At 44.8% G+C, this 19,537-nt stretch overlaps 1 protein-coding gene across 1 annotated transcript in view; it reads right to left on the bottom strand.

The window, feature by feature from the left end:
- The window catches only part of Slc1a4 (solute carrier family 1 member 4), a 31,626-nt gene extending 12,304 nt beyond the window's left edge, over positions 1–19,322 (bottom strand). Inside the window, exons 1-3 of the mRNA XM_008850639.3 lie at positions 18,528–19,322; positions 7,301–7,343; positions 4,841–4,903 (exon numbers count right to left, since the gene is read on the bottom strand). Of these exons, the coding sequence (XP_008848861.1) occupies positions 4,841–4,903; positions 7,301–7,343; positions 18,528–19,051 (630 nt within the window). The 5' untranslated portion in view covers positions 19,052–19,322. The remainder of the gene's footprint in view (positions 1–4,840; positions 4,904–7,300; positions 7,344–18,527) is intronic.
- Positions 19,323–19,537: the final 215 nt, after the last annotated feature.

Genomic DNA, 19,537 nt, shown 5'->3' with positions numbered 1-19,537 from the left:
TATCTCTCCGGCCCCTTAACTGCTCTTTTCATAATTTTTACAACATTTATTCATTGTGTGTGCATGTGTGTGTGTGTGCATGCATACAGATGGCCTAGCACCTATGGGGAGGTCAGAGGACAACTTGTGGGAGTTAATTCTCTACTTCAACCATGTGGGTCCCACAGATTGAGCTCAGGTCAATGTCTTGGCAGCTGAGCCATCTTGCTGCTCCCTTAACTATTATTTTTTTTTAAATATTTTATTATTTTTATTTTATGTGTATGAGTGTATTGCCTGCATATATGTGAGTGCACCCGTGTTGTGCAATGCCGTGGAACTCAGAAGAGGGCATCGGATTCCCCTGAAACTGGAGTTAAGGACGGTTTGTAGCCACCATGTGGGTGCTGGGAATCGAACCAGGGTTCTCTGCAAGAGCAGTCAGTGCTCTTAACTGCTGAGCCATCTCTTCAGCTCCCCCTTAACTATTTTTTAAAAATAGAACTTTTCTGCTAGGCATGGTGGCGCATGCCTGTAGTCCCAGCACTTGGGAGGCAGAGGCAGGCAGATTTCTGTGAGTTCAAGACCAGCCTAGTCTACACAGTGAGTTCTAGGCCAGCTGATGCTATAGGGAGACCCTGTCTCAAAAAGACCAAAAAAAAAAAGAACCTTTCTGTAAAGAAAGGCTGGTAGAGCTGGGAGCCCCTCAGGCCTTGGGTGAAGAGGTGTGAACCCTAGGGCAGAGGGCAGAAGTATCTTTCCCTTCCTGTGCAGCCCTGGAGCACATTATGGAAATCAGTGAGCTGGATATTTCTGAGGCCCCTAATTCCTTCTAGCTCTAGAACAAAAGCTAGGACATGGCCCAATGTCTAGTAAGTAGACACTCCAAATTACCATAAATTTATTCTCAGTAGGCTTTGCTAGTTTCCAAATCAACTGGACACATCTGGGTGAAAGATATGATTCATAGACTGCGCATCAATGATCAAGAATATAACTGTATCATAAAAACTGATGGGTAGTTTTTCATTTCTTCCAGGTTCTCATTATGAAACATTTCAAATTTAATGGTAATGCTGAAATACAGGAAGATTCTTACCATATACTATGCTTTGTTTATTCTGATACATAAATTTATCAGTCATTTCTATCAGTAGAAGAAATAATAAATACAAAAGACCAGCTATAAAGCCTGAATCTCAGTGCTACTTAGCTGTGTGAGTTAGGGTAAGCTTTTTGACTCCTCTGTGCCTCAGTTCCACATCTACAAAATGGGGATAAAAACAGTAGCTGATCTGCACCTGGTATGAAATTAAATATATACTATGTAGTGAAGTACTTAGAGTATCTCTGGCAAATAAAAGCTAACAAGAATTCATCTTTTCTGAAGGATGGAGTGGGCAGGATCTCATGTAGCCAGGCTGGTCTTGAACTTGCTATATAGCTAAAGAAGATCTTAAACTTCTGATCCTGGAGCTTCTGCCTCTTGAGGGCTGGAATTACAGCCCTGTACCACCAAGCCTGGTTTTATGAGACCCTGGGGATCAAGCCCAAGGCTTCTGCATACAAGGCAACATTCTACCAACTGAGCTCCATCCCTAGCCCAGCTGTTTTTCTTTTTTAAAGAAGGCACAATTTATTTTAATTTATGGTTTCAGAGGTTTTAAGTTCATCATGATGAAGAGCTCATAGCAGAGCAGCTCACACCATAACAGACAGGAAGCAGGAAGATACAGGAAGGGAAAGCACTGTTTTGCTCTTTGAGACAGGGTCTCATTATGTACCCTAGGCTGGCCTAGAACTTCCTATGTAACCCAAGTTGGTCTCAAACTCACAATCCTACTGTCTCTATTTCTCAAGTGATGGGATTATAGGTATGTGCCCCCATGCCCAGCTCTAGTATGATTTTAATGGATATTTTGTTGGAGATCATTCTAGGTTCATTTTATCTAGAATTCGTTCTTACAATGTTATTGTAATCCCATCGACTTCTGAGTACCACGCTTCTCTCCTGGGACTTGGTCTATTAAGTGGCAGGGTTAAAGAGCTATGGAGAGAGAAGACTTGAGTTTCAGTGCCATCTCTATTGCTTGCTTTGGCAGTCTATGGAGAAGTCAACACTGCCAGGACCTATGGCTGCATGCAAGCACCTGGTGCTGACCTCAGAGTTGTCGATTCATTCTTCTGTCCATATTCTGAGCCCTCTTGTAAAGGAGGGTCAAGAACCAATGCAATCAGAGAATTCATCTACTCATCAAATCAGAAGTTTTGCAATTCCCAGGTGTGGAGTTTCAGGTCAGGTGATTCCAGATAAGGAACTAACTATCTGACTTGGGGCAATGGCAATAATTTTTCCAACCAAACGAGTCTTTTCTGTAGAGGAAGCTGGTAGTAGGTGGGTTTACAGTAAGGTGTGTTGGATGTAATGCACCTTAGAATTTGGCACTGGGTAAGGTTAGGAGAGACCAGACACAGTCAGAGATATAGCCAGCTGCATCCCGAGTGGTGCCTCTTGGTATCCCTTTGCATAGTCTGCTCTCCAGGTCTTCCCATATCTCCCTTTCACCTATGGAAGGACTCCCTGCATACCAAGGCTAAGACTGCACCACTGCCTAACACACACATGTGCCTAACACACACATGTTCTTTCTCCGCCTGTGTACATGCTCTGCTTCATTTTCCTCTTAGGCCCCTGTAACTGGCTGACATATGTATTTATTATGATTCCTTCCACTAGAATGTGAGCTCTGCAAGTTCAGGGCTTTGTCTAGAGTGAGTACCACCTGTAATCTGGTACCCAAGAAGGGCACAGAGTGGCTACCAAGTACCACTGTTTACTGAATTAATGATTCATTGAAAGCTTACCTATGTACCTGTAGCAAGCGACTACAGGGGATCAAAGCGGGTATGGAAGAGAACCACAGGTCAGGGTAAGAGCCTGGCCTCTGGGTCCCTTGCTTACCCTGCCATTCTTGGGGACAAGGATGACTCCTCCTATGTCTTTATGAAAGAAAGCCTGGAGGGCCAGCTGTGGTGGCGCATACCTTTAATCCCAGCACTCGGGAGGCAGAGGCAGGCGGATCTCTGTGAGTTCAAGGCCAGCCTGGTCTACACAGTGAGTTCCAGGACAGCTGCAACTACAGGGAGACCCTGTCTCAAAAAGGCCACACACACACACACACACACACGTGTATGTATTTTTAAAAAGTCTGGAATGGGTGAGGCTATACAGCTCCCCAGGAGCTTACATTCCTGAATTCATAGAGCAGGCAGGGGGATATCATCTGGGGGGATACTTGTGGGTCACCAGTACTTCCAGTGGGGAAATCAGAGCAGCCAGTAATGCCACATCTGCCCAAATCTAAAGGCATCACAGAATCAAGCAGTGTTCTAGATTGTGTGTGCATCGTGCTCAGCTTCAAACAGCCCTGCTGAACTTCAGCAGACCTTCACTTCAAGCCAGTTGCAGCAAGGATGAGGTGGTCCTGAGGATCAAAGGCTTGTCAAAGGAAGACATTAGGTCCGTTTAGATACAGAGAGCTTGAACTTTCCAAGAATATCAAAATGATGTAAAGAAAACACACCTTGGTTCTGACTTTACCAAGTGTTATTTGCCATTTTAGAAAAGTGTGTTGACAGGTTCTAATATCCAAGTCACTGGTACAACAAGTAATATAATGCAACTCTAGTTGTAGTTGTGGCATTTGGGTGATTGCACATACAGACACAAAAATATTTACTTAGCACTTTTCAAAATGTTTTTAGGGGCTGCAGAGATGGCTCGGTGGTTAAGAACACTGCTCTTGCAGAAGAACTGGGTTTGAATCCCAGCACCCACATGGCAGCTAACAACTGTCTGAAACTCCAGTTCCAGGGGACCCAAAAGCCTCTTCTGTCCTCTGCAGGCACTGCACGACATGGGTGCAACTTATATACATGCAGGCATAACACTCATACAAATAAAAAAAGTGTTTTTAAAAAAGTACCAAGACTATTAAGCTGAATTCTTTCTGCTTTTATTTTATTTACTATTTTTAGACAGATGGGGTTCACTGTGCTGTCCTAGCTGGCTTGAAGCACTGGGGCAAGGGATCCCTCTGCCTCAGTCCCCACACTGGAACTACAGGCACCTGCCCCCATGCTCAGCTCACTCTGCTTTGATTTAATTTTTGAGACAAGGTCTCAATGTATAGCCTAGGCTGACCTGGAACTCATGGTGACTCTCCTGCCCCAGTGTTACAAGTGCTGGCATTACAACTGTACTCTACTATCCCAGGCCTCCTGTTTTAAGATCCAAATGTATTACTTCTAAGTAGGTGCAAATTTTTATTATGTTTTCCATTATAATTGTGCATTTACATGGTAAAAATGAACTGGTTTGTTTGTTGATTTATTATTTGTTTATTTACTTGATGTGTACAAGTGTTTTGTTTGCATGTATATAAGTTGTGCAGTGCCCAAAGAGATAAAAAGAGGGCATTGGATCCCCTGAAACTGGAGTTAACAGATAGTTTGTTAGCTATCATATGGGTGCTGGGAACTGAACCTGGGTCCTCTTCAAGAGCAGCCAGTGCTCTTAACTGCTGAGCCTGCTTTCCAGCCCCTGGACTGGTTTATTATACATTGTACTTTTATTTCAAGGTAGGAGAAGGAGTGCTATAAAATATCTTACAGATCTCTGAAGATTCTCCTCCTACAAGTGCAGGCATTTGGCCATAGTAGTAAGTAAGCAAAGGAGCAAACCTAACCTGGAGGCTTTAAATATCTATTCAAACCCCCAAACTTCCAACAGACACAATGAATATGTCCTTATTTGAGAAGATGATTAGTTTCCCACAAGTGATCTTATAAGGAGCCTTACCTTCTCCTGGGTCATGTTGCCAGAGCTGGTGTTGTGGGTTATCATTTTGTAACTGGTTGCAATCTGGTGAAAAGGAAGAAAACCTCCCCATTAGTGACCGAGTGAAGACCCACCCAGAGGAACCGAGGACATGGCTAGGCCTTCCTACTTCTGCCAGCTATTCAGTGGGTGTTCTGGGCAGGCCTCACTTGGTTGACTCAACGTGGACCTCTGAAATCTGCACAAAAGTTAGATTAACACCAAGGTACCAAGTCCTTCAAGAGGCCTTTGGGTTATTTAGGGACCAAGGAAACAGGGAGAATTTCCATCTGTTTCTCGGGCAATAGATTGGAGAAGATGTACACAATTCCCTGCTGATGCTTTGTGTTATTTGAAGTTTGGCACAAATTTCATGAAGCCGAAGTTCATCATGTCATTTTAAGTTCATTCATCTCTTTACACACTGCTGTGTTCCAGAACTTATTTGAGTGTGACTGCTCTTCAGCATCTGTCTCTAATCTGGCTTAAGCCCCTGCCTCCAGGGTGAGGCTAGTGTCTGTTGATGCAGTCTTTTGGGAGACTCACACAGCAGCAGCAGCAGCAGCAACAGCAGACAACTCTCCAGCCTTGGTCCTACAGTTGGCTGACCTGGCCCACTTCTGCAAGGTATGCACTGTGTCTTGATCAGTGCTACCAAGCGGACTCTGTTGGCGCCCAGGTCTTCCTCACTCTAGCTACTATGGGCACCTGGCTCCAGAACTGTCCGATGCCCACTTAGAGGTCGTCAATGATGAGCTTTGACTTCTCTCAGCTTTATCAAGGTTACAGAGAGGCAGAAGTGCTCTGCTGTCCCATGACCAGGGGTAGTAAGGAAACAACCCCACCCCATCCGTTTGTGACAAGAACTTCATTATATCAGTCACTCCCGTGCTCATACACAGATTAAAAATGAAAAACAGAAACACTGTAATAGAAAGTTTTGGGATTTTGTTTGTTTTGTTTTGTTTTGAGATGGGGTCTCCCTGTAGCTCTGGCTGGCCTGGAACTGCTTATGTAGTTCAGTTGGTTTTTTGAGACAGACTCTCACTATATAGCCCTGGCTGGCCTGGAGCTTGCTATGTGGACTGGCCTTGAACTCCCAGATAGCCTCCTGCCTCTGCCTCCCAAGTACAAGGATTACAGGTGTGCGCCACCATACCATGCTGTAAGTAGAAAGCTTTTGCTCATAAAAGATAATTAGATTGCTGTGCTGGAGCTTTAGGGAGACCTTGTCTAAAAAAGGGCAATCAGATCAAACCATCTCACCTAGACCTTTCCACTCACTCTTTGTGTGAAAAATGGGGCTTTATATTTTTTGTCACATTGTTAAAAACATGAGGAAACTATAAACAACCTGAATGTCCACCTACAGGGGACATCAAAAGGAAATTATATTATATATATTTTTAATAATTTAATGATGACTTTTTTTTTGTCTTTTTGAGACAGGGTCTCCCTGTAGCCCCAGCTGTCCTGGAACTTGCTATGTATGACTCTTTTTTTTATTATTTTTTATTTTATGTGTATGCATGTATTGCCTGCATGTAGGTCAGTGCACCTGTGTCATGCAATGCCCACAGAAGTCAGAAGAGGCTATCAGATGTGGGTGCTGGGATTCGAGCCCAGGTCTTCTGCAAGAACAACCAATGTTCTTAACTACTGAGCCATCTCTCCAGCCCCTATGTTATATTTTTATAGCAGCAAGTACTATAGCAATTAACATTAGGTAGAAGGAAAAATGTGTGTAATATGCTGCCACAGAAAGTATGCTACCTGGGAGCAGAACATATAGTATACTGATATTTGCAACATGTACACACATAGGAAAAACATATCTGAAGGATACACCAAAATGCTGATGAGTGACAGCTCTAGGCAGTGATTATGGGGGATCTTTGTTTTCTTCCACTATTTTTGTAATGAATACATAGTATCTTTATAATCAGAACAAAGCTCTATTTTAAAAAATTCTACAATATTTAGTACATTCTTCAAATACTGATTTGAGGGACTTTTCTAAATGACGAGAAAGGCCTTTTCTACATTTTAACCCTAATGTTACCAAGTTCCATTTGTAAGAGGATCCCTCTGGACTGCTCTGGGGTCTTCTCTGGCCTCTTGCCAGCCCTCTCATGGTAGCTCTCCTTCTCACCCCATGTCTTAGTCTACGAGAGAAGCTCCTCTGCGTGTTTTAAAGGCAAGCCTCCCCTTCCCTGTATGGCCCTAACTATTTGACCTTCACATCAACTGCTGTTTTCTGACTGATGCTCTCCCTCCCACCTCAAGGCCTAATCATGGTCTCAAGGCCCTTTCTCCTAGGAAATCTCATCCCCGAAGCAGGAAACAATTAGGAGCCCTCCTAATTCTACTTCACCAAACCTGCAGCAGCAATTTACACTCCCCATCAAAGTTTCATATATTTAGTAAAGTATGAAACCTTACCGTGTTGAACGTTGCAACCACAAGATTGGAGGGAAGTAGGTTTCTGTTAAAAGAAAGAATTTGTCAGGGTTGGTTTTTTTTTTTTTTTTTCTTTCTTTCAGTACCAAGGATTAAATATGCTAGGCAAGCAGTCTATTTAGCCTCAACTCATTCTCTTTTTTTTTTTTTTGAGCTAGTGTCTTATGTAGCCAAGGATGATCTTGAACTACTGATTCTTGTGTGCACCACCACATCTGGCTCTTTTTTCCCCTCAGAGAGTGTCTCACTAAGTAACTGACTTTATAGCCCAGGAAAACTAAATTTGCAATCTCCCTGCCTCAGTCTCCCAAGTAGCTGGGATTACAGGCCCATACCACCAGGCCTGGCTTTGCTAATATTCTTGAAACTTTAAAGTGTCTTCTTTGAAATGTTCAGTCAAAGAGCCTAACTTAGGTGTTGTCTTGGCCTCATTCCCCAGCAAATACTGCAACTCTCTGCTTTACCTAGGTATGGTGCCCAAGTGGTTCTACTTTAGCTAATATTTTGAGTATACTCATTTTTATCCTCTTCTGTCTCAAGGTACACCTTAATTTTTATATAACTGTATTCAACTAAACTTTACTGTGGTGCTTCCCTTTAACCACTTCGAGGTTAAACCCCACTGCAATGGTTTGTGATGGCTAATGCTGCTGCCCACTAGTGAAACCCAAATGCTACTTTATCTCCCTCCCGGAATTTGGAGCTGAGTCCAGGCCTCATGCGTGCAAGTCCATGCTACCACTGAGCTACATCCTCAGTCTAGCCAAGGGACTTTGATAAAGCCGTTTTTCTTAAAATTTTAATTATGTGTATGTGTGTATATCTGTGTATATGAGTGCAGGTATCTGTGGAGGTCAGAGGTGTCATAATTCCCTGGAACTGGAATTATAGGTGGTTGTGAGCTGCCTGATATGGAGTTGAGAAACAAACTTGGGCCTTCTGCAAGAACAGGATGCATTCTTAACTACTGAATCATCTCTCTAGTCTTGAGGATTTTTATTTAATTAATTTTTGAGACAAGGTCTTATATATTGCAGGCTGACCTCAAACTCTCCTCTTTTCCCAAATGCTAGGATTACAGGTGTACACCACCACACCAGGCTCAACCAAACAGATTTTTTGTTGTTATAATTCAGGCCACTTTTGGGACTGAGGGAAGAGTGGCATGGGGACGTGCCAGGTCCCAGAAATATGTCCTGGTAAGTACAACACGTTTTCTCAAAGCCCTAATAGCTCCCGGTGTCTGGCATGAAAAAAACCTTATTTAGAATCACCTGAGCTTGGACTAACTCCAATAGGAGAGTTTTGGTTGTTGTTTTGTTTTCACAACTTGAACACACATTCAATTTTCCATGAATATAAATACTAGGTAAATTATGGGATAATGGCTTGTTTTGTTTTGCTCTGAAAGTTTCCAAGAACTGTTCATCTTCTTAAGAAATCACAGCACCAACGAGAAACTATAAAGTCCGAGTCCTTCATTTTATACCGAAGTTTAAGTATCAATCTGCTTTTATAATGAACTCATTAAGAGTGGCCTCTCTTTTGGTTTTTCTCCCCTTCTTCCCCCTCCTTCTCCTCCTCATCTTCCTCCTCCCCCTTCTTCCCCCTCTTCCTCCTCCGATACTAATACTTTGAGTACATTCATTTTTATTCTCTTCTGTCTCAAGATATACCTTGATCTTTACACAACTGTATCCAACTAAACTTTAATGCACTGTTCTTTGTGTGTACCACCATGCTAGTTAGCAGTACATCTGAATCAAGAGTAAGGATCCAACTTTTTTATTTGAGAACACTTACATAAAGATTTTAAAATTTATTTATCTATCACGTTGGAGGCCAGAGGTCAAAGTCATGTGTCTTCCTTAATCATTCTCCACTTTGTTTTCGTAAGACAAGGTCTCTCACTGACTCCGGAGCAAGCAAGCCCCAGCAATCCTATTTACACCCGCCCCCCGCCACTTGTGAGTTGGTGTTACAGGCATGGGTGTTATACCTAACTTGTTACATAGGTGCTACGCTTTAAACTCTGGCCCTCAGGATTGTGCAGCAATCACTCAATCCCTAAGCCACTGTTCTAGCCCCACATTTACATACTAAGACATTCTTTATTATAATTGTTTTCCTTTTTTTTTTTTACATTACAGGTCATTTTGATACTTTGAAATTATATGTGTAGGAATAGATTTTATTTTCAGATGAAGGTTATTATAAAGCATTGCTTACAAAGGAAGGCAATAGGGACCTGGGGAGATGGCTTAGCTTGTGGCTTAAGCATGAAGACTTGAATTAAATTCCAAAGACCCACATAAAAGCTGGGCACAGAAGTGTGTCTGTAATCCCAGCACTGGGGAGGTAGAGACTTGGGAGGACCCTGGGGCTTGCTGGCCAGTCAGTCTAGCTCAATCAGTGAGTTCTCAGTGAACCTGTGTCAAAAAACAAGGTGGAAAGTGACTGAGGAAGGCACCTGCCTGCCTTTGATCTCTGGCCGCCATGTGCATATACATATGCATATGCATGTACATGTACACACACACACACACACACACACACAAAATAAAATTTAAAAACAACCAGTCCAAAATCTATTCAAGCAAACAGTCTTCATTGATTTCCTCTTTTGACTCAGGTTTGGTGTAGGATGCCAGTCTTAATATTTCAGATATGATTTCTAACAGTCCATTTGCTCTATGCACTTCTAGTGAGAACAAGTCTAGAAGGACAGAAGGCCCAGGGTCAGCCTTTACCATCTGTGCTAGACTTTTCCACTGATTCTTACTTTTGTAACTTGGAAAACTCTAGAGTTACCTGGGAGACAAGCTCTCTAGCCATACTTTTGAGAGATTATCCTAATTGGGTTGACTGAGGTAGGAAGACTCAGCCTGAAAGTGGGTGGCACCACTCCCTGGGCTTGGGATCCTGGTTTAGATAGAAAGAGAAAGCGATTAGGCACACGGTAATCACCATACCCAGCTTTCTGTTGCGGATGCAATGAGACAGCTGCTTCAGGCTCCTGCCACCGTGACTTGAATTATGATTCAAAATAAACTCTTCTTCTCTTATGTTGCTTGTGTTGGGGTATTTTATCACAGCAATGGGAAAAGAAACTAAAACAGCCTGTTCACCTATCAGGCAACTATATGCAGGGCATTGTGGTTCTGAGGTAGGCAGGTATGGCTGCAACCCAGTGGTGGGCAATCTGAGATGGCCTCCTGGTATTCACTATTGCATAATCCCCTTTTTTTGAGTGTGGTGGGGCCCACGACTTGCTTCTAACCAATACAAAGCACCAAAAGTGATGGGGTATCCCTCTCACGATCTGGTTACAGAACACTGTAGCTTCTACTGCACCAGCAGACTTTCCTGATAGTCTCCTAGGCTTAAATACTTGGATGAAGGAAGGAAGCAGCCATGCTAAAAAGGCCCACATGCTAAGAAACCGAGGGTGGTCTTCAGCCACAAACCAAGTAGGAACCATGGCATTGAGGACTAAATTCTGTCAACAGCCATATGACTTCCAAAGTGACCCTTCCCTAGATGATCCTTTCAGATGACAGCCCAGTCCTGGCTGACCCCTTGGCTGCAGTCTTCTAAGAGCTGGAAGCAGAATGCCAAATTCCTGCCTCGGGGATACCTCATATAACGCCTGCACAGGAATTTGTTCAGTAGCAATAGACAGGCAGTACGCTAGCCAACAGTGTTAATGAGGTGAAAACAACACAAAATGTCTTTAGAACTCTCCAGGTGCTCCCAGAGGATGGCCACCATGTAGAGACTTGCCACTCTTACTGGTTGATGAAACTTGAATTGCTTTTTGGCATACTTAAGAACACCAGAAAGTATGTGCCTACATGCAAGCAGAAAAATGGTGAATGGTGATCTTTGGCTGAATTAAAATTGTGATAAATTCTTATCACAGGCATAATTACTTTAAACAAAACAGACTTGGGCTAGGGTTGTAGCTCAGTTGGTAGCAAGCACAAAGCCCTAGATTTAGTCCCAGCACCAATAAACCCTGCATGGTGGTACATGCCTATAATCCAAGCACTGTGAAGGTGAGGCAGGAGGATCAGAAATTCAAAGTCATCTTTAGCTACATAGTGAGTTCAAGGCTGACCTGGGATACATGAAACCCTGTCTCAAAAACCAACAAACAAAACTAGCAACTTAAATTGGCTAGTCTTTGGTATACAGGTGAATAGTAATCATTTGTTTATTCCCATTACAAAGCAACTTCCTATCCCATCTCAGTCTTGTGGACTGGGTTTGCATCTCCTGTTTGTTAGAAACTGAAAGAGCCCATGCCAAGCTTTCCCCCTTCTACACCCACTACTTGCCAACTCTCAGTTCTCAGACCCAGCTGGCTGGGGTTCTCCTTCTGTGAGGACAGGGAAGTTAAGGGACCACCAAGTTAGAAAACCTCCACCTTTCCCACAGGCAACAGTTTCCTCTGCAAACCCCTCTTGTCCTTCTGGGATTAGCGCCTTCCTGGATGGATTCGAGCAGCCTTTCTCACAGCCTAGAAATGGACTCTCCTGCAAGGAGCACAGCACTTGGTTTAAATCCTTCTTTCCTGCCTAGTCTATTAAACATAGCACTAACCCTCCATCTCACTCAGAATGGACCCAAACCCAGAACTTGTTTCCAAACCATCTGTAAGACCTAACATAAATAAAGAGTATAGACAATACTACAGGCAAAAGAGCAATTCCAGACCAAAAAAAAAGGTCAAGTTCATAAGAATACAGAGTAGTTTGGCAGTCCATGAGAAAGTTAAAATGCATGTGCCCTGTGACTCAGCAGTTTTACTCCTAGATATTTGCCCAAGAGAAATGAAAATATGTGTCTGCAAAAGGCTCTGTATGCATGACAGCATTATTCATAATAGCCTCAAATGCCACATCCATCACAGATGGATGAATAAGCAGATTGTGATAAAGTCACACAATGGAATTCCACTTGGCAACAGAAAGTCACCAATTGATAAACATAATAGCACAGACCATCTCAACAGCATAGTCCTGAGCAAGAGAAGTCGAAGAAAATATGTACTGAATGACTACACTGACTTGATCCTCTATTCAGTGTGTTCATTTTGGTGGTAGTTTCATGAGTTATCCATTTCTCAAAAATTTGCTAAACTGTACCCTTAATATGGGTACCTTTCACATATGTAAGTCATACTTTAAAACTGCTTAAACAGAGCAAGGTGTGGCACACACTTTTAGTCCCAGCACTTGGGAGGCAGAGGCAGGCGGATCTCTGTGAGTTCAAGACCAGCCTGGTCTACTTAGTGAGTTCCAAGCCAGCTGAGGTTACAGGGAGACCCTGTCTCAAAAAGACCAAAATAGAAATGGCTCAGTGGTTAACAACACTGGTTGTTCTTGCAGAAGACCCAGGTTCAAATCCTAGCACCCACATGGCAGCAAATAACTATCTGTAACTCCAGTCCCAGGGAATCTGACAGCCTCTTCTGACCTCCACAGGCTTTGCATGACATGGGTGCACTTACCTACATGCAGGCAATACACACATACACATAAAATAAAAAATTTAAAAAACCAAAAAAAGACCAACCAACCAACCAAACAAACAAACAAACAAAAAACCAAAACAAAAAACCAGCACTTGGGTGACAGTAGTAGTAGGATCCAGAATTCAAAGTTATCTAGGCTACATAAGATCCTGTCCAAATAAAGAAACAAAGTCAAAAAGGTACAGTGATAAATGCAAAGGAGATTCCACACTGAAAAAGCATACACTCAATGTGATGACAAACTCAGACAGCACAGTTCTCACTCCCTAGGGAGGTGCTAGTTAGCTCTCTTCTCATAGTGGTGACTAAAATACATGAGAGCAACGAGAAGGGAGGAATTATTTACTGATTTCAGGGTTGCAGAAGGCTCAGTATATCAAGACAGGAAAGGCACAGTGGAGCAGTTCATATCAAGACAGAAGCAGAGGGGAAGAGTTCCAGGGAGGGGCAAGATTCAATTCCCAAGAATAGTACCCGCAGTGACCGACTTCCTCCAACCCACCCTTCCAACAGTTCCATCACCTCCTAATTGTCCATTCACATTTTGAGTCCATCAATGAAATAACCCATTCAGTATGTCAGAGATCTCATGATCCAGTCTCTGGAAACTCCCTCACACCCAGAGGCATGCTTTATTGATCTAGGCTTTTCTCAATCCACTCAAACTGACAATCAAAACTAACTAGGACTCACCTGGGGGCAGTGAGCTGAAGTTTACACCCCCTAAACCCACTCCTTTCATTTGGTCCCCTGGTTGCTACGGATCAGGAGCTGGAGTTTCCCTCTGGCTGGATCCCAGGGACAGGAACTGGGGCTGCAGGAGAAAAGCACAATTCTCCGGCTCTCCTTTGATTTTTCCAACACAGATATTTCTCTTAGCCCGAGCACTCCTGTACAACAGCTGCTTGCCAGGCGAGCAGTTTTGTTCCTCAAAGCTTGTCTTTAGGCACTTTTCCCAACTGTTTGCATTCACATAGTAGGCTTTCGACAGGAGGGACATTGAGCTGAAAGGGAAACTGAAGGCAATTCTCACTTAGCACATCCGATCCCTAAGGCCTGGGAGTCATGGAATTGATCTACGTTCCTTTGCATTCCAACTAGCCCTGCCCAACAGAAGTATTTGTATCTGTGCTGCCCATGGTGACTATGTTACTAATGAGCACTTGAAGTGGACCTAGTGCTGAGGCAGGCAACCACTGGGGATAGCTTAGCAACCTGGGACTCTACTTGGTTTGGGCTATGCACACATTCGTCTCCTAATAATACACTTGGCAGCAGAGGGCCTTTACCTGTACACTTCTCCTAACAATGCACCTAGCAACCTGTTAGCAACCTAGGACCCCCACCTGCATGGAGCTGTATGCATATTCCACTACAAACAATGGAGTAAGTTTCTCCTCCCCTTAACGACCATCAAACAGAGACAGGTTCTATTCAAATGTATTCTCCATATATCTAGTAGGAGGGTAGGAAGTCCAATCTGGCCTGAACTACTTTGGGTGCCGGAGCAATAAGACACACTGTTTCCTGTGTGGACTTTTAGGGAAAAACTCTTACCATCTTACTTGCCTATGCATATGGACACACAAATGATTAAAATTAGATGTCTTATGGGAAAGGACATATGCAGTGAAGCTGTCCATCAAAACAGAGAACCACCCACCCGGTGCCCCTTGGCTACCAAACTCCTCTTTCTCTTGAACCCCATGAAAGGAAACCCCAAACAATAACCTTGAGTACCCTTACTCATGTGGCCTGCTGTCACTCCTGACAGCATATCTTCTGTCTAATCTGAACTATGCTTAGCTTTGAATAAAGTTTCCTTGTTACTTTGTAAATCAGTGAGACTTTATTTCAGTTCCTTGAATATAAGGCCAAGAACCTGAAAAACCCAGTCTAGACAATGATCACCAATAACACTGCTACTGAGGAAATGGACTTTTCTGTGCTTTTAAAATTAATTAAACTTATCATTATTCTGTTTTTATTTTTATTGAGACAGGGTCTCATGTATCCCAGGCTGGCCTTCTATTATGTAACCAAGGATGCCCCTAAACTTTTTAATTTATTTTTATGTGTAGGATTGTTTTGCCTGCATGTAAGTGTACCACATGCATGCAGTGCCTGTGGAGGCCAGAAGAGGCATCGGGTCCCCTGGAACTTGAGTTACAGAGGGTTGTTAGGCATCATGTGGGAGTTTGGAAGCGAACCCAGGTTCTCTGCAGGAGTAGCAAATGCACTTCCATCTCTTCAGGTGACCCAGAACTTTTCTTATATTTATTTATTTTTTAATGTGTGTGAGTTTATTGCCTGCACATAGGTAGGTGCACCCATGCCGTGAAATTTCTGCAGAGGTCAGAAGAGGGTATCAGATTCCCCTGGAACTGGAGTTAAAGACACTTGTTAGCCATCATGTGGGTGCTGAGAATCAAACCTGAGTCCTCTGCAAAAGCAGTCAGTGCTCTTAACCACTGAGCCATCTCTGCAGCCCCATGATCCAGAACTTTTGATCCTCTTGCCTCCACTTCCCAAGTGCTAGGGTTACAGGTGTGCATCATCCTGCCCAGCTATGTGGGTGTTTCTAACCCCAGAGCCTGTTACAAAACGCCACACATATATTAAACCAAAGTGTCTCAAACATGATACAGAAATAATTTATTGGTTTTAATCAGCATTTTAGAAGAGATCATATATATCACACTTAAAATAGTGTTTGGTGTAACTTGCTGCGGTTGGTATGTGGGGGTAGGGAGTTTATGTGTGTAGATACCTCACTGTGGTAAAAAGTAAAAATATGAAAATGCTGAGTACACTATCAAATCTAGAGGCTAAGTCTGACCAAACAAAGTGAATGGACAAAGCCTTACTGGTACCAAAAGAATCTTTGGAAATACTACTTAAACAGGAAAACAGGTGTGAGGCATACATAGCTGGACTGGCAAATGGAGAGCTTGGCTGGGGTACTGCATAGACTTAGAGCTCAGTGTGAAAAACTTCAAAAACTTTTCTTCTGTAGACATTAGGTGCTGTTTGTCCTTCTGATCTATTGTCAAGGGTGGTATGCATTTCCTGTTCGGTATAAGAACTCAGTGAACGTCTGCTCAAATATACGTTTGTTTCAGAAGTATTTCCTTTTATTTAAGTTCAAAAATTCCTTACTAAGTCTATGAAAACTTCAAAGACTCTAGAACAGGATAAGACATGGTATATTCACACGATAAATATTTATTACCCCATTAGTGTTTATTGTTTCAGAGCTAGTTAGCAGAGATGTCTCCTTTTAGATCTTGGTACCCCCTATAAGGAAGGAAGCTGGGGAGGGACTGGGAGTGGTGACGATGATGGTGTTGATGTATATGTTTTCAAGTTTGAAGCCAGCCTGAGCTACACAGTAAATTCCAAGACAGTCATTGTGAGACCCTGTCTTAAAAAAAAAAAAAAAGAAAGAAAAAGAAAGGAAGGAAGGAAGGAAGGAAGGAAGGAAGGAAGGAAGGAAGGAAGGAAGGGAAGAAGACTTTCCAGACCCAGGAAGCATTTCTAGAAGGCTCAGGTCTGTTTCCTGTCATAAGTTACTTGGCATAAAACCAAACCTGACCAGATACATGCAAACTTTCCTTCACTCAAGTGCCTCATCCAAATGCCAAGCTGGAGGGAGTGGGCGCCTACCCTAGCCTAACAGTAGTTCCTCTTACCAGTTCCGCTTTTGGCTCATAGCAATCAATTTTTAGATGGTGATATTAGACCAGCAGTGTAACATCATCACTACACCATGTTGACTTGTGGGAAGAGTAGGAGGAACAGAGCCTTGAGATGTGGGGCAGAAGACCCATAGTTTTCCTACTCCTAACTCCACCCCCATGCTCAGGATCAAACCCAGGGCCTTGAGCATGCTACAAGCACCCTACCACTGAGCAGTAAACCCAGCCCTTGGTTTTGTTGAGACAGGATTTCACTTGTAGCCCATGCTAGGCTCAAACTGGAGATATCCCAGCTTCTGCCACAGAAGTGGCCTAAATCAAAAGATTTATGAAGGGAACAAATCCCTTGACCTCTATCTCAGGTTCCTCAGATGTAAAGAGGATTGTAGTAATGTCCCACTTTTATCCATAAATGGCTAGATGAAGTGAAGTTAGCATTATAAAACAGTACCACCTAACAAGCCAGGAAGAGCTCTTCTCTGCAGATGAGACCCAAGTCATTGGGAAGCTACATCTGTTTTGATGGTTAAACTATGACACTGGTTCTCTATTCACTTCAAAAGCAGCTAAAGGACTTAAGTCTAAAACCAGACATAAAACAGGAAGTCCTTCGAGGGCTAGACGGGTTGTAGTATTTTCCCTCAGCTCCAACCCCCAATTTTTAGCCAGTCCCTCCCTTTTTGAGAAACAACACTATTAAGGCTCTCCTTGAGCTACCAGCAGAGAGGAACATCATACCTGGGCCACAGGTCTCTGCAAAAAAGAATCCCCGAACCCCATGGTACTCAGGACTTCAGTAGACTTCTTTTTTTAATTCTCAAACTTTAAAACTCAGAAGACTACCCCACCTGAAGGGGCCTGACAGGGAGCAAAAGCTATATTCCAGCAAGTCCCTACAGGTTACCTCCATCTGATCTTTTGGCAAGAGCTTTTGGTCCTCTTTAGAAGATTTTTTCAATACAGATGTATTGATGTCCTCGGTTTTAGTTTTGTTTTAGATGAACAATCTCCTTCTTAAGTGGCAGACAGCTGTCACATTTTCCAGATGAAGAAATGGAAATACAAGAAAAGCAAGTTACTCTGCCCAAAGTTTGCTGTTTTTCATAACCTCAGCAATGAGGAGCTTCGCCTCAGCGACACAGCAGGAGGGCTCAGACAGCTGGAAGGGGAGCCAGCTGGACTCCTCACTCAGATGAACCTGGGTAGATCAGCAAACGCTGCTGTTTCCCCACCTGTGAACTTTGGATTAGTGTAGACAAAAGCTTGGGAAACGATATCATCTCGGATGAAATGCAACCCCAGTTTGAAAGCAAGCTTGCAAAGCGAGGTGAAGGAGCCTCTCAACTGACCTCTAGAATGCACTCCTTCCCCAAAGCAAGCTCTAGTGCTCTGCAGTGGTCCTGACCAAGATGGCCAGCGACCTGTCTGTACCACAAGCCCTCAGGACAGAGGCTAATCTGGGCGACGGGCATCACAGAAATGCCAGGTTTATCATCCTCGGACACATCTACAATTCTGCAGAAAACTGCCAGCTTGACAGCCCAAAAGCTGAATCAGAGAACGACACAGACTGCAGCTGGATGGCCCCACTGGGCCAAATCCACTCAGTGGCCTAAAAGCTTTGGGGTACTGTGATGTAAAAAAAAGAGGGGAAGACACCGAGTCATGATGGGAACTTTTTCTTTGAACCGGTGTGAACAGCTCAAGTGTAAGGAATGACGCACAAGTGGGAAGGCAGCCTCATTAGCACATCCACCTAATAGAAAGCTGAATCCTGCTAACGCTGTGTCGTGCGCCCGCCGCCCCAACTGTCCGGCCAGCCGTCTCTAAAGCGTGCTCAGCGTGCAGCCCAGACTCGAGCTTGATTCTCAGTGCTAGAGGCCAGCACGACCCGTGCAGAACAGACTCTAGGCTACGAGTGCACGTGGAGTGCACTGCGTCTCCCACTGTGCCGTGGGCGAGGCGGCGTTACCTGAGCAGATCCAGGAAAGAGTCCACCGTCTCCTTGGAGACCGGAGGAGGCCCCGAGTCCTCCAGCCCCAGGATGCTGGACTGAAGGGTCTCTGCGCCCGCCCCTGGTTTGATGATGAACGCCAAAGCCACCGCGAGCGCAGAGGCGCTCAGCGTCGTCAGGCCGAAGTAGGCGACGGCGATGCCGCCCAGACGCCCGAGGGAGCTGGCGTCCAGGGAGGCGGCGCCCGACACCAGGCTGCAGACCACCAGCGGCAGGATGATCATGCGCAGCATGCGGAGCAGCATCTCGCCGGGGAAGGCCAGGTAGCTGATCTGCGTGCGGGTGAGGTGGAGTCCGCGCAGAGCCACGCCCATGCCGGCGCCCACCAGCACCCCGAACACGGTGAGCAGCACTAGCGCCTGGCGCCGCAGGAAGCGAACACAGCGCTGCGTGCGGCCCGCCGCCTCGGGCTCGCGGGGCCGGGCTGCAGGCTCCGCGGCGGCGCTGTCCAGGTAGCCATTAGTGTCGCTGCTCTTCTCCATGCCGCGGTCAGCGCTCCGGGCTGTAGAAGGGAATCGGGCTCCCACCGAAGGGCGGCTCTCAATGAAAGGATCGGGCGGACACAGCGGCCTCTGTCAGTCGTGCCCCGGGGGTCTGCGGGTCCCTGCGGGGGCAGGTCGGGAGGGTGAGGAGAGGAGGCTGTGGGCTGGAGCGGGACCGAGCGCACCGTGCCGCGCCCAGCCTTCCTTCAGCGCAGCCTCTAGCTAAAAATGATGCAACGCTGGGAACGCGCGGGAGGCCACAGTCTGGGAAGGGGGGAGAGGCCGAGCCTGCCCTGCCCCGACACCACGCCCCCCTAAACATCGGCCAATCAGAGACCAGGTCTCTGCCCATCCAGCCCCTGGGGGTCGCCCCGGAGTGCCGAGCGCGGAGCTAGAGCCAGACGGGGCTCTCGCGAGATCACGGGTGTTCCGGGCTTCAGCTGAAAGCTGTTGCTCCGCGGCCTCTTTCCCTTCCGGCTAACGGGA

Source organism: Nannospalax galili, unplaced genomic scaffold (genome assembly GCF_000622305.1).
Source record: "Nannospalax galili isolate Female #2095 unplaced genomic scaffold, S.galili_v1.0 scaffold805, whole genome shotgun sequence".
NCBI lineage: Eukaryota > Metazoa > Chordata > Mammalia > Rodentia > Spalacidae > Nannospalax > Nannospalax galili.
Note: the sequence above shows the minus strand (reverse complement) of the source record. Positions and strands in the feature narration are given on the sequence as shown.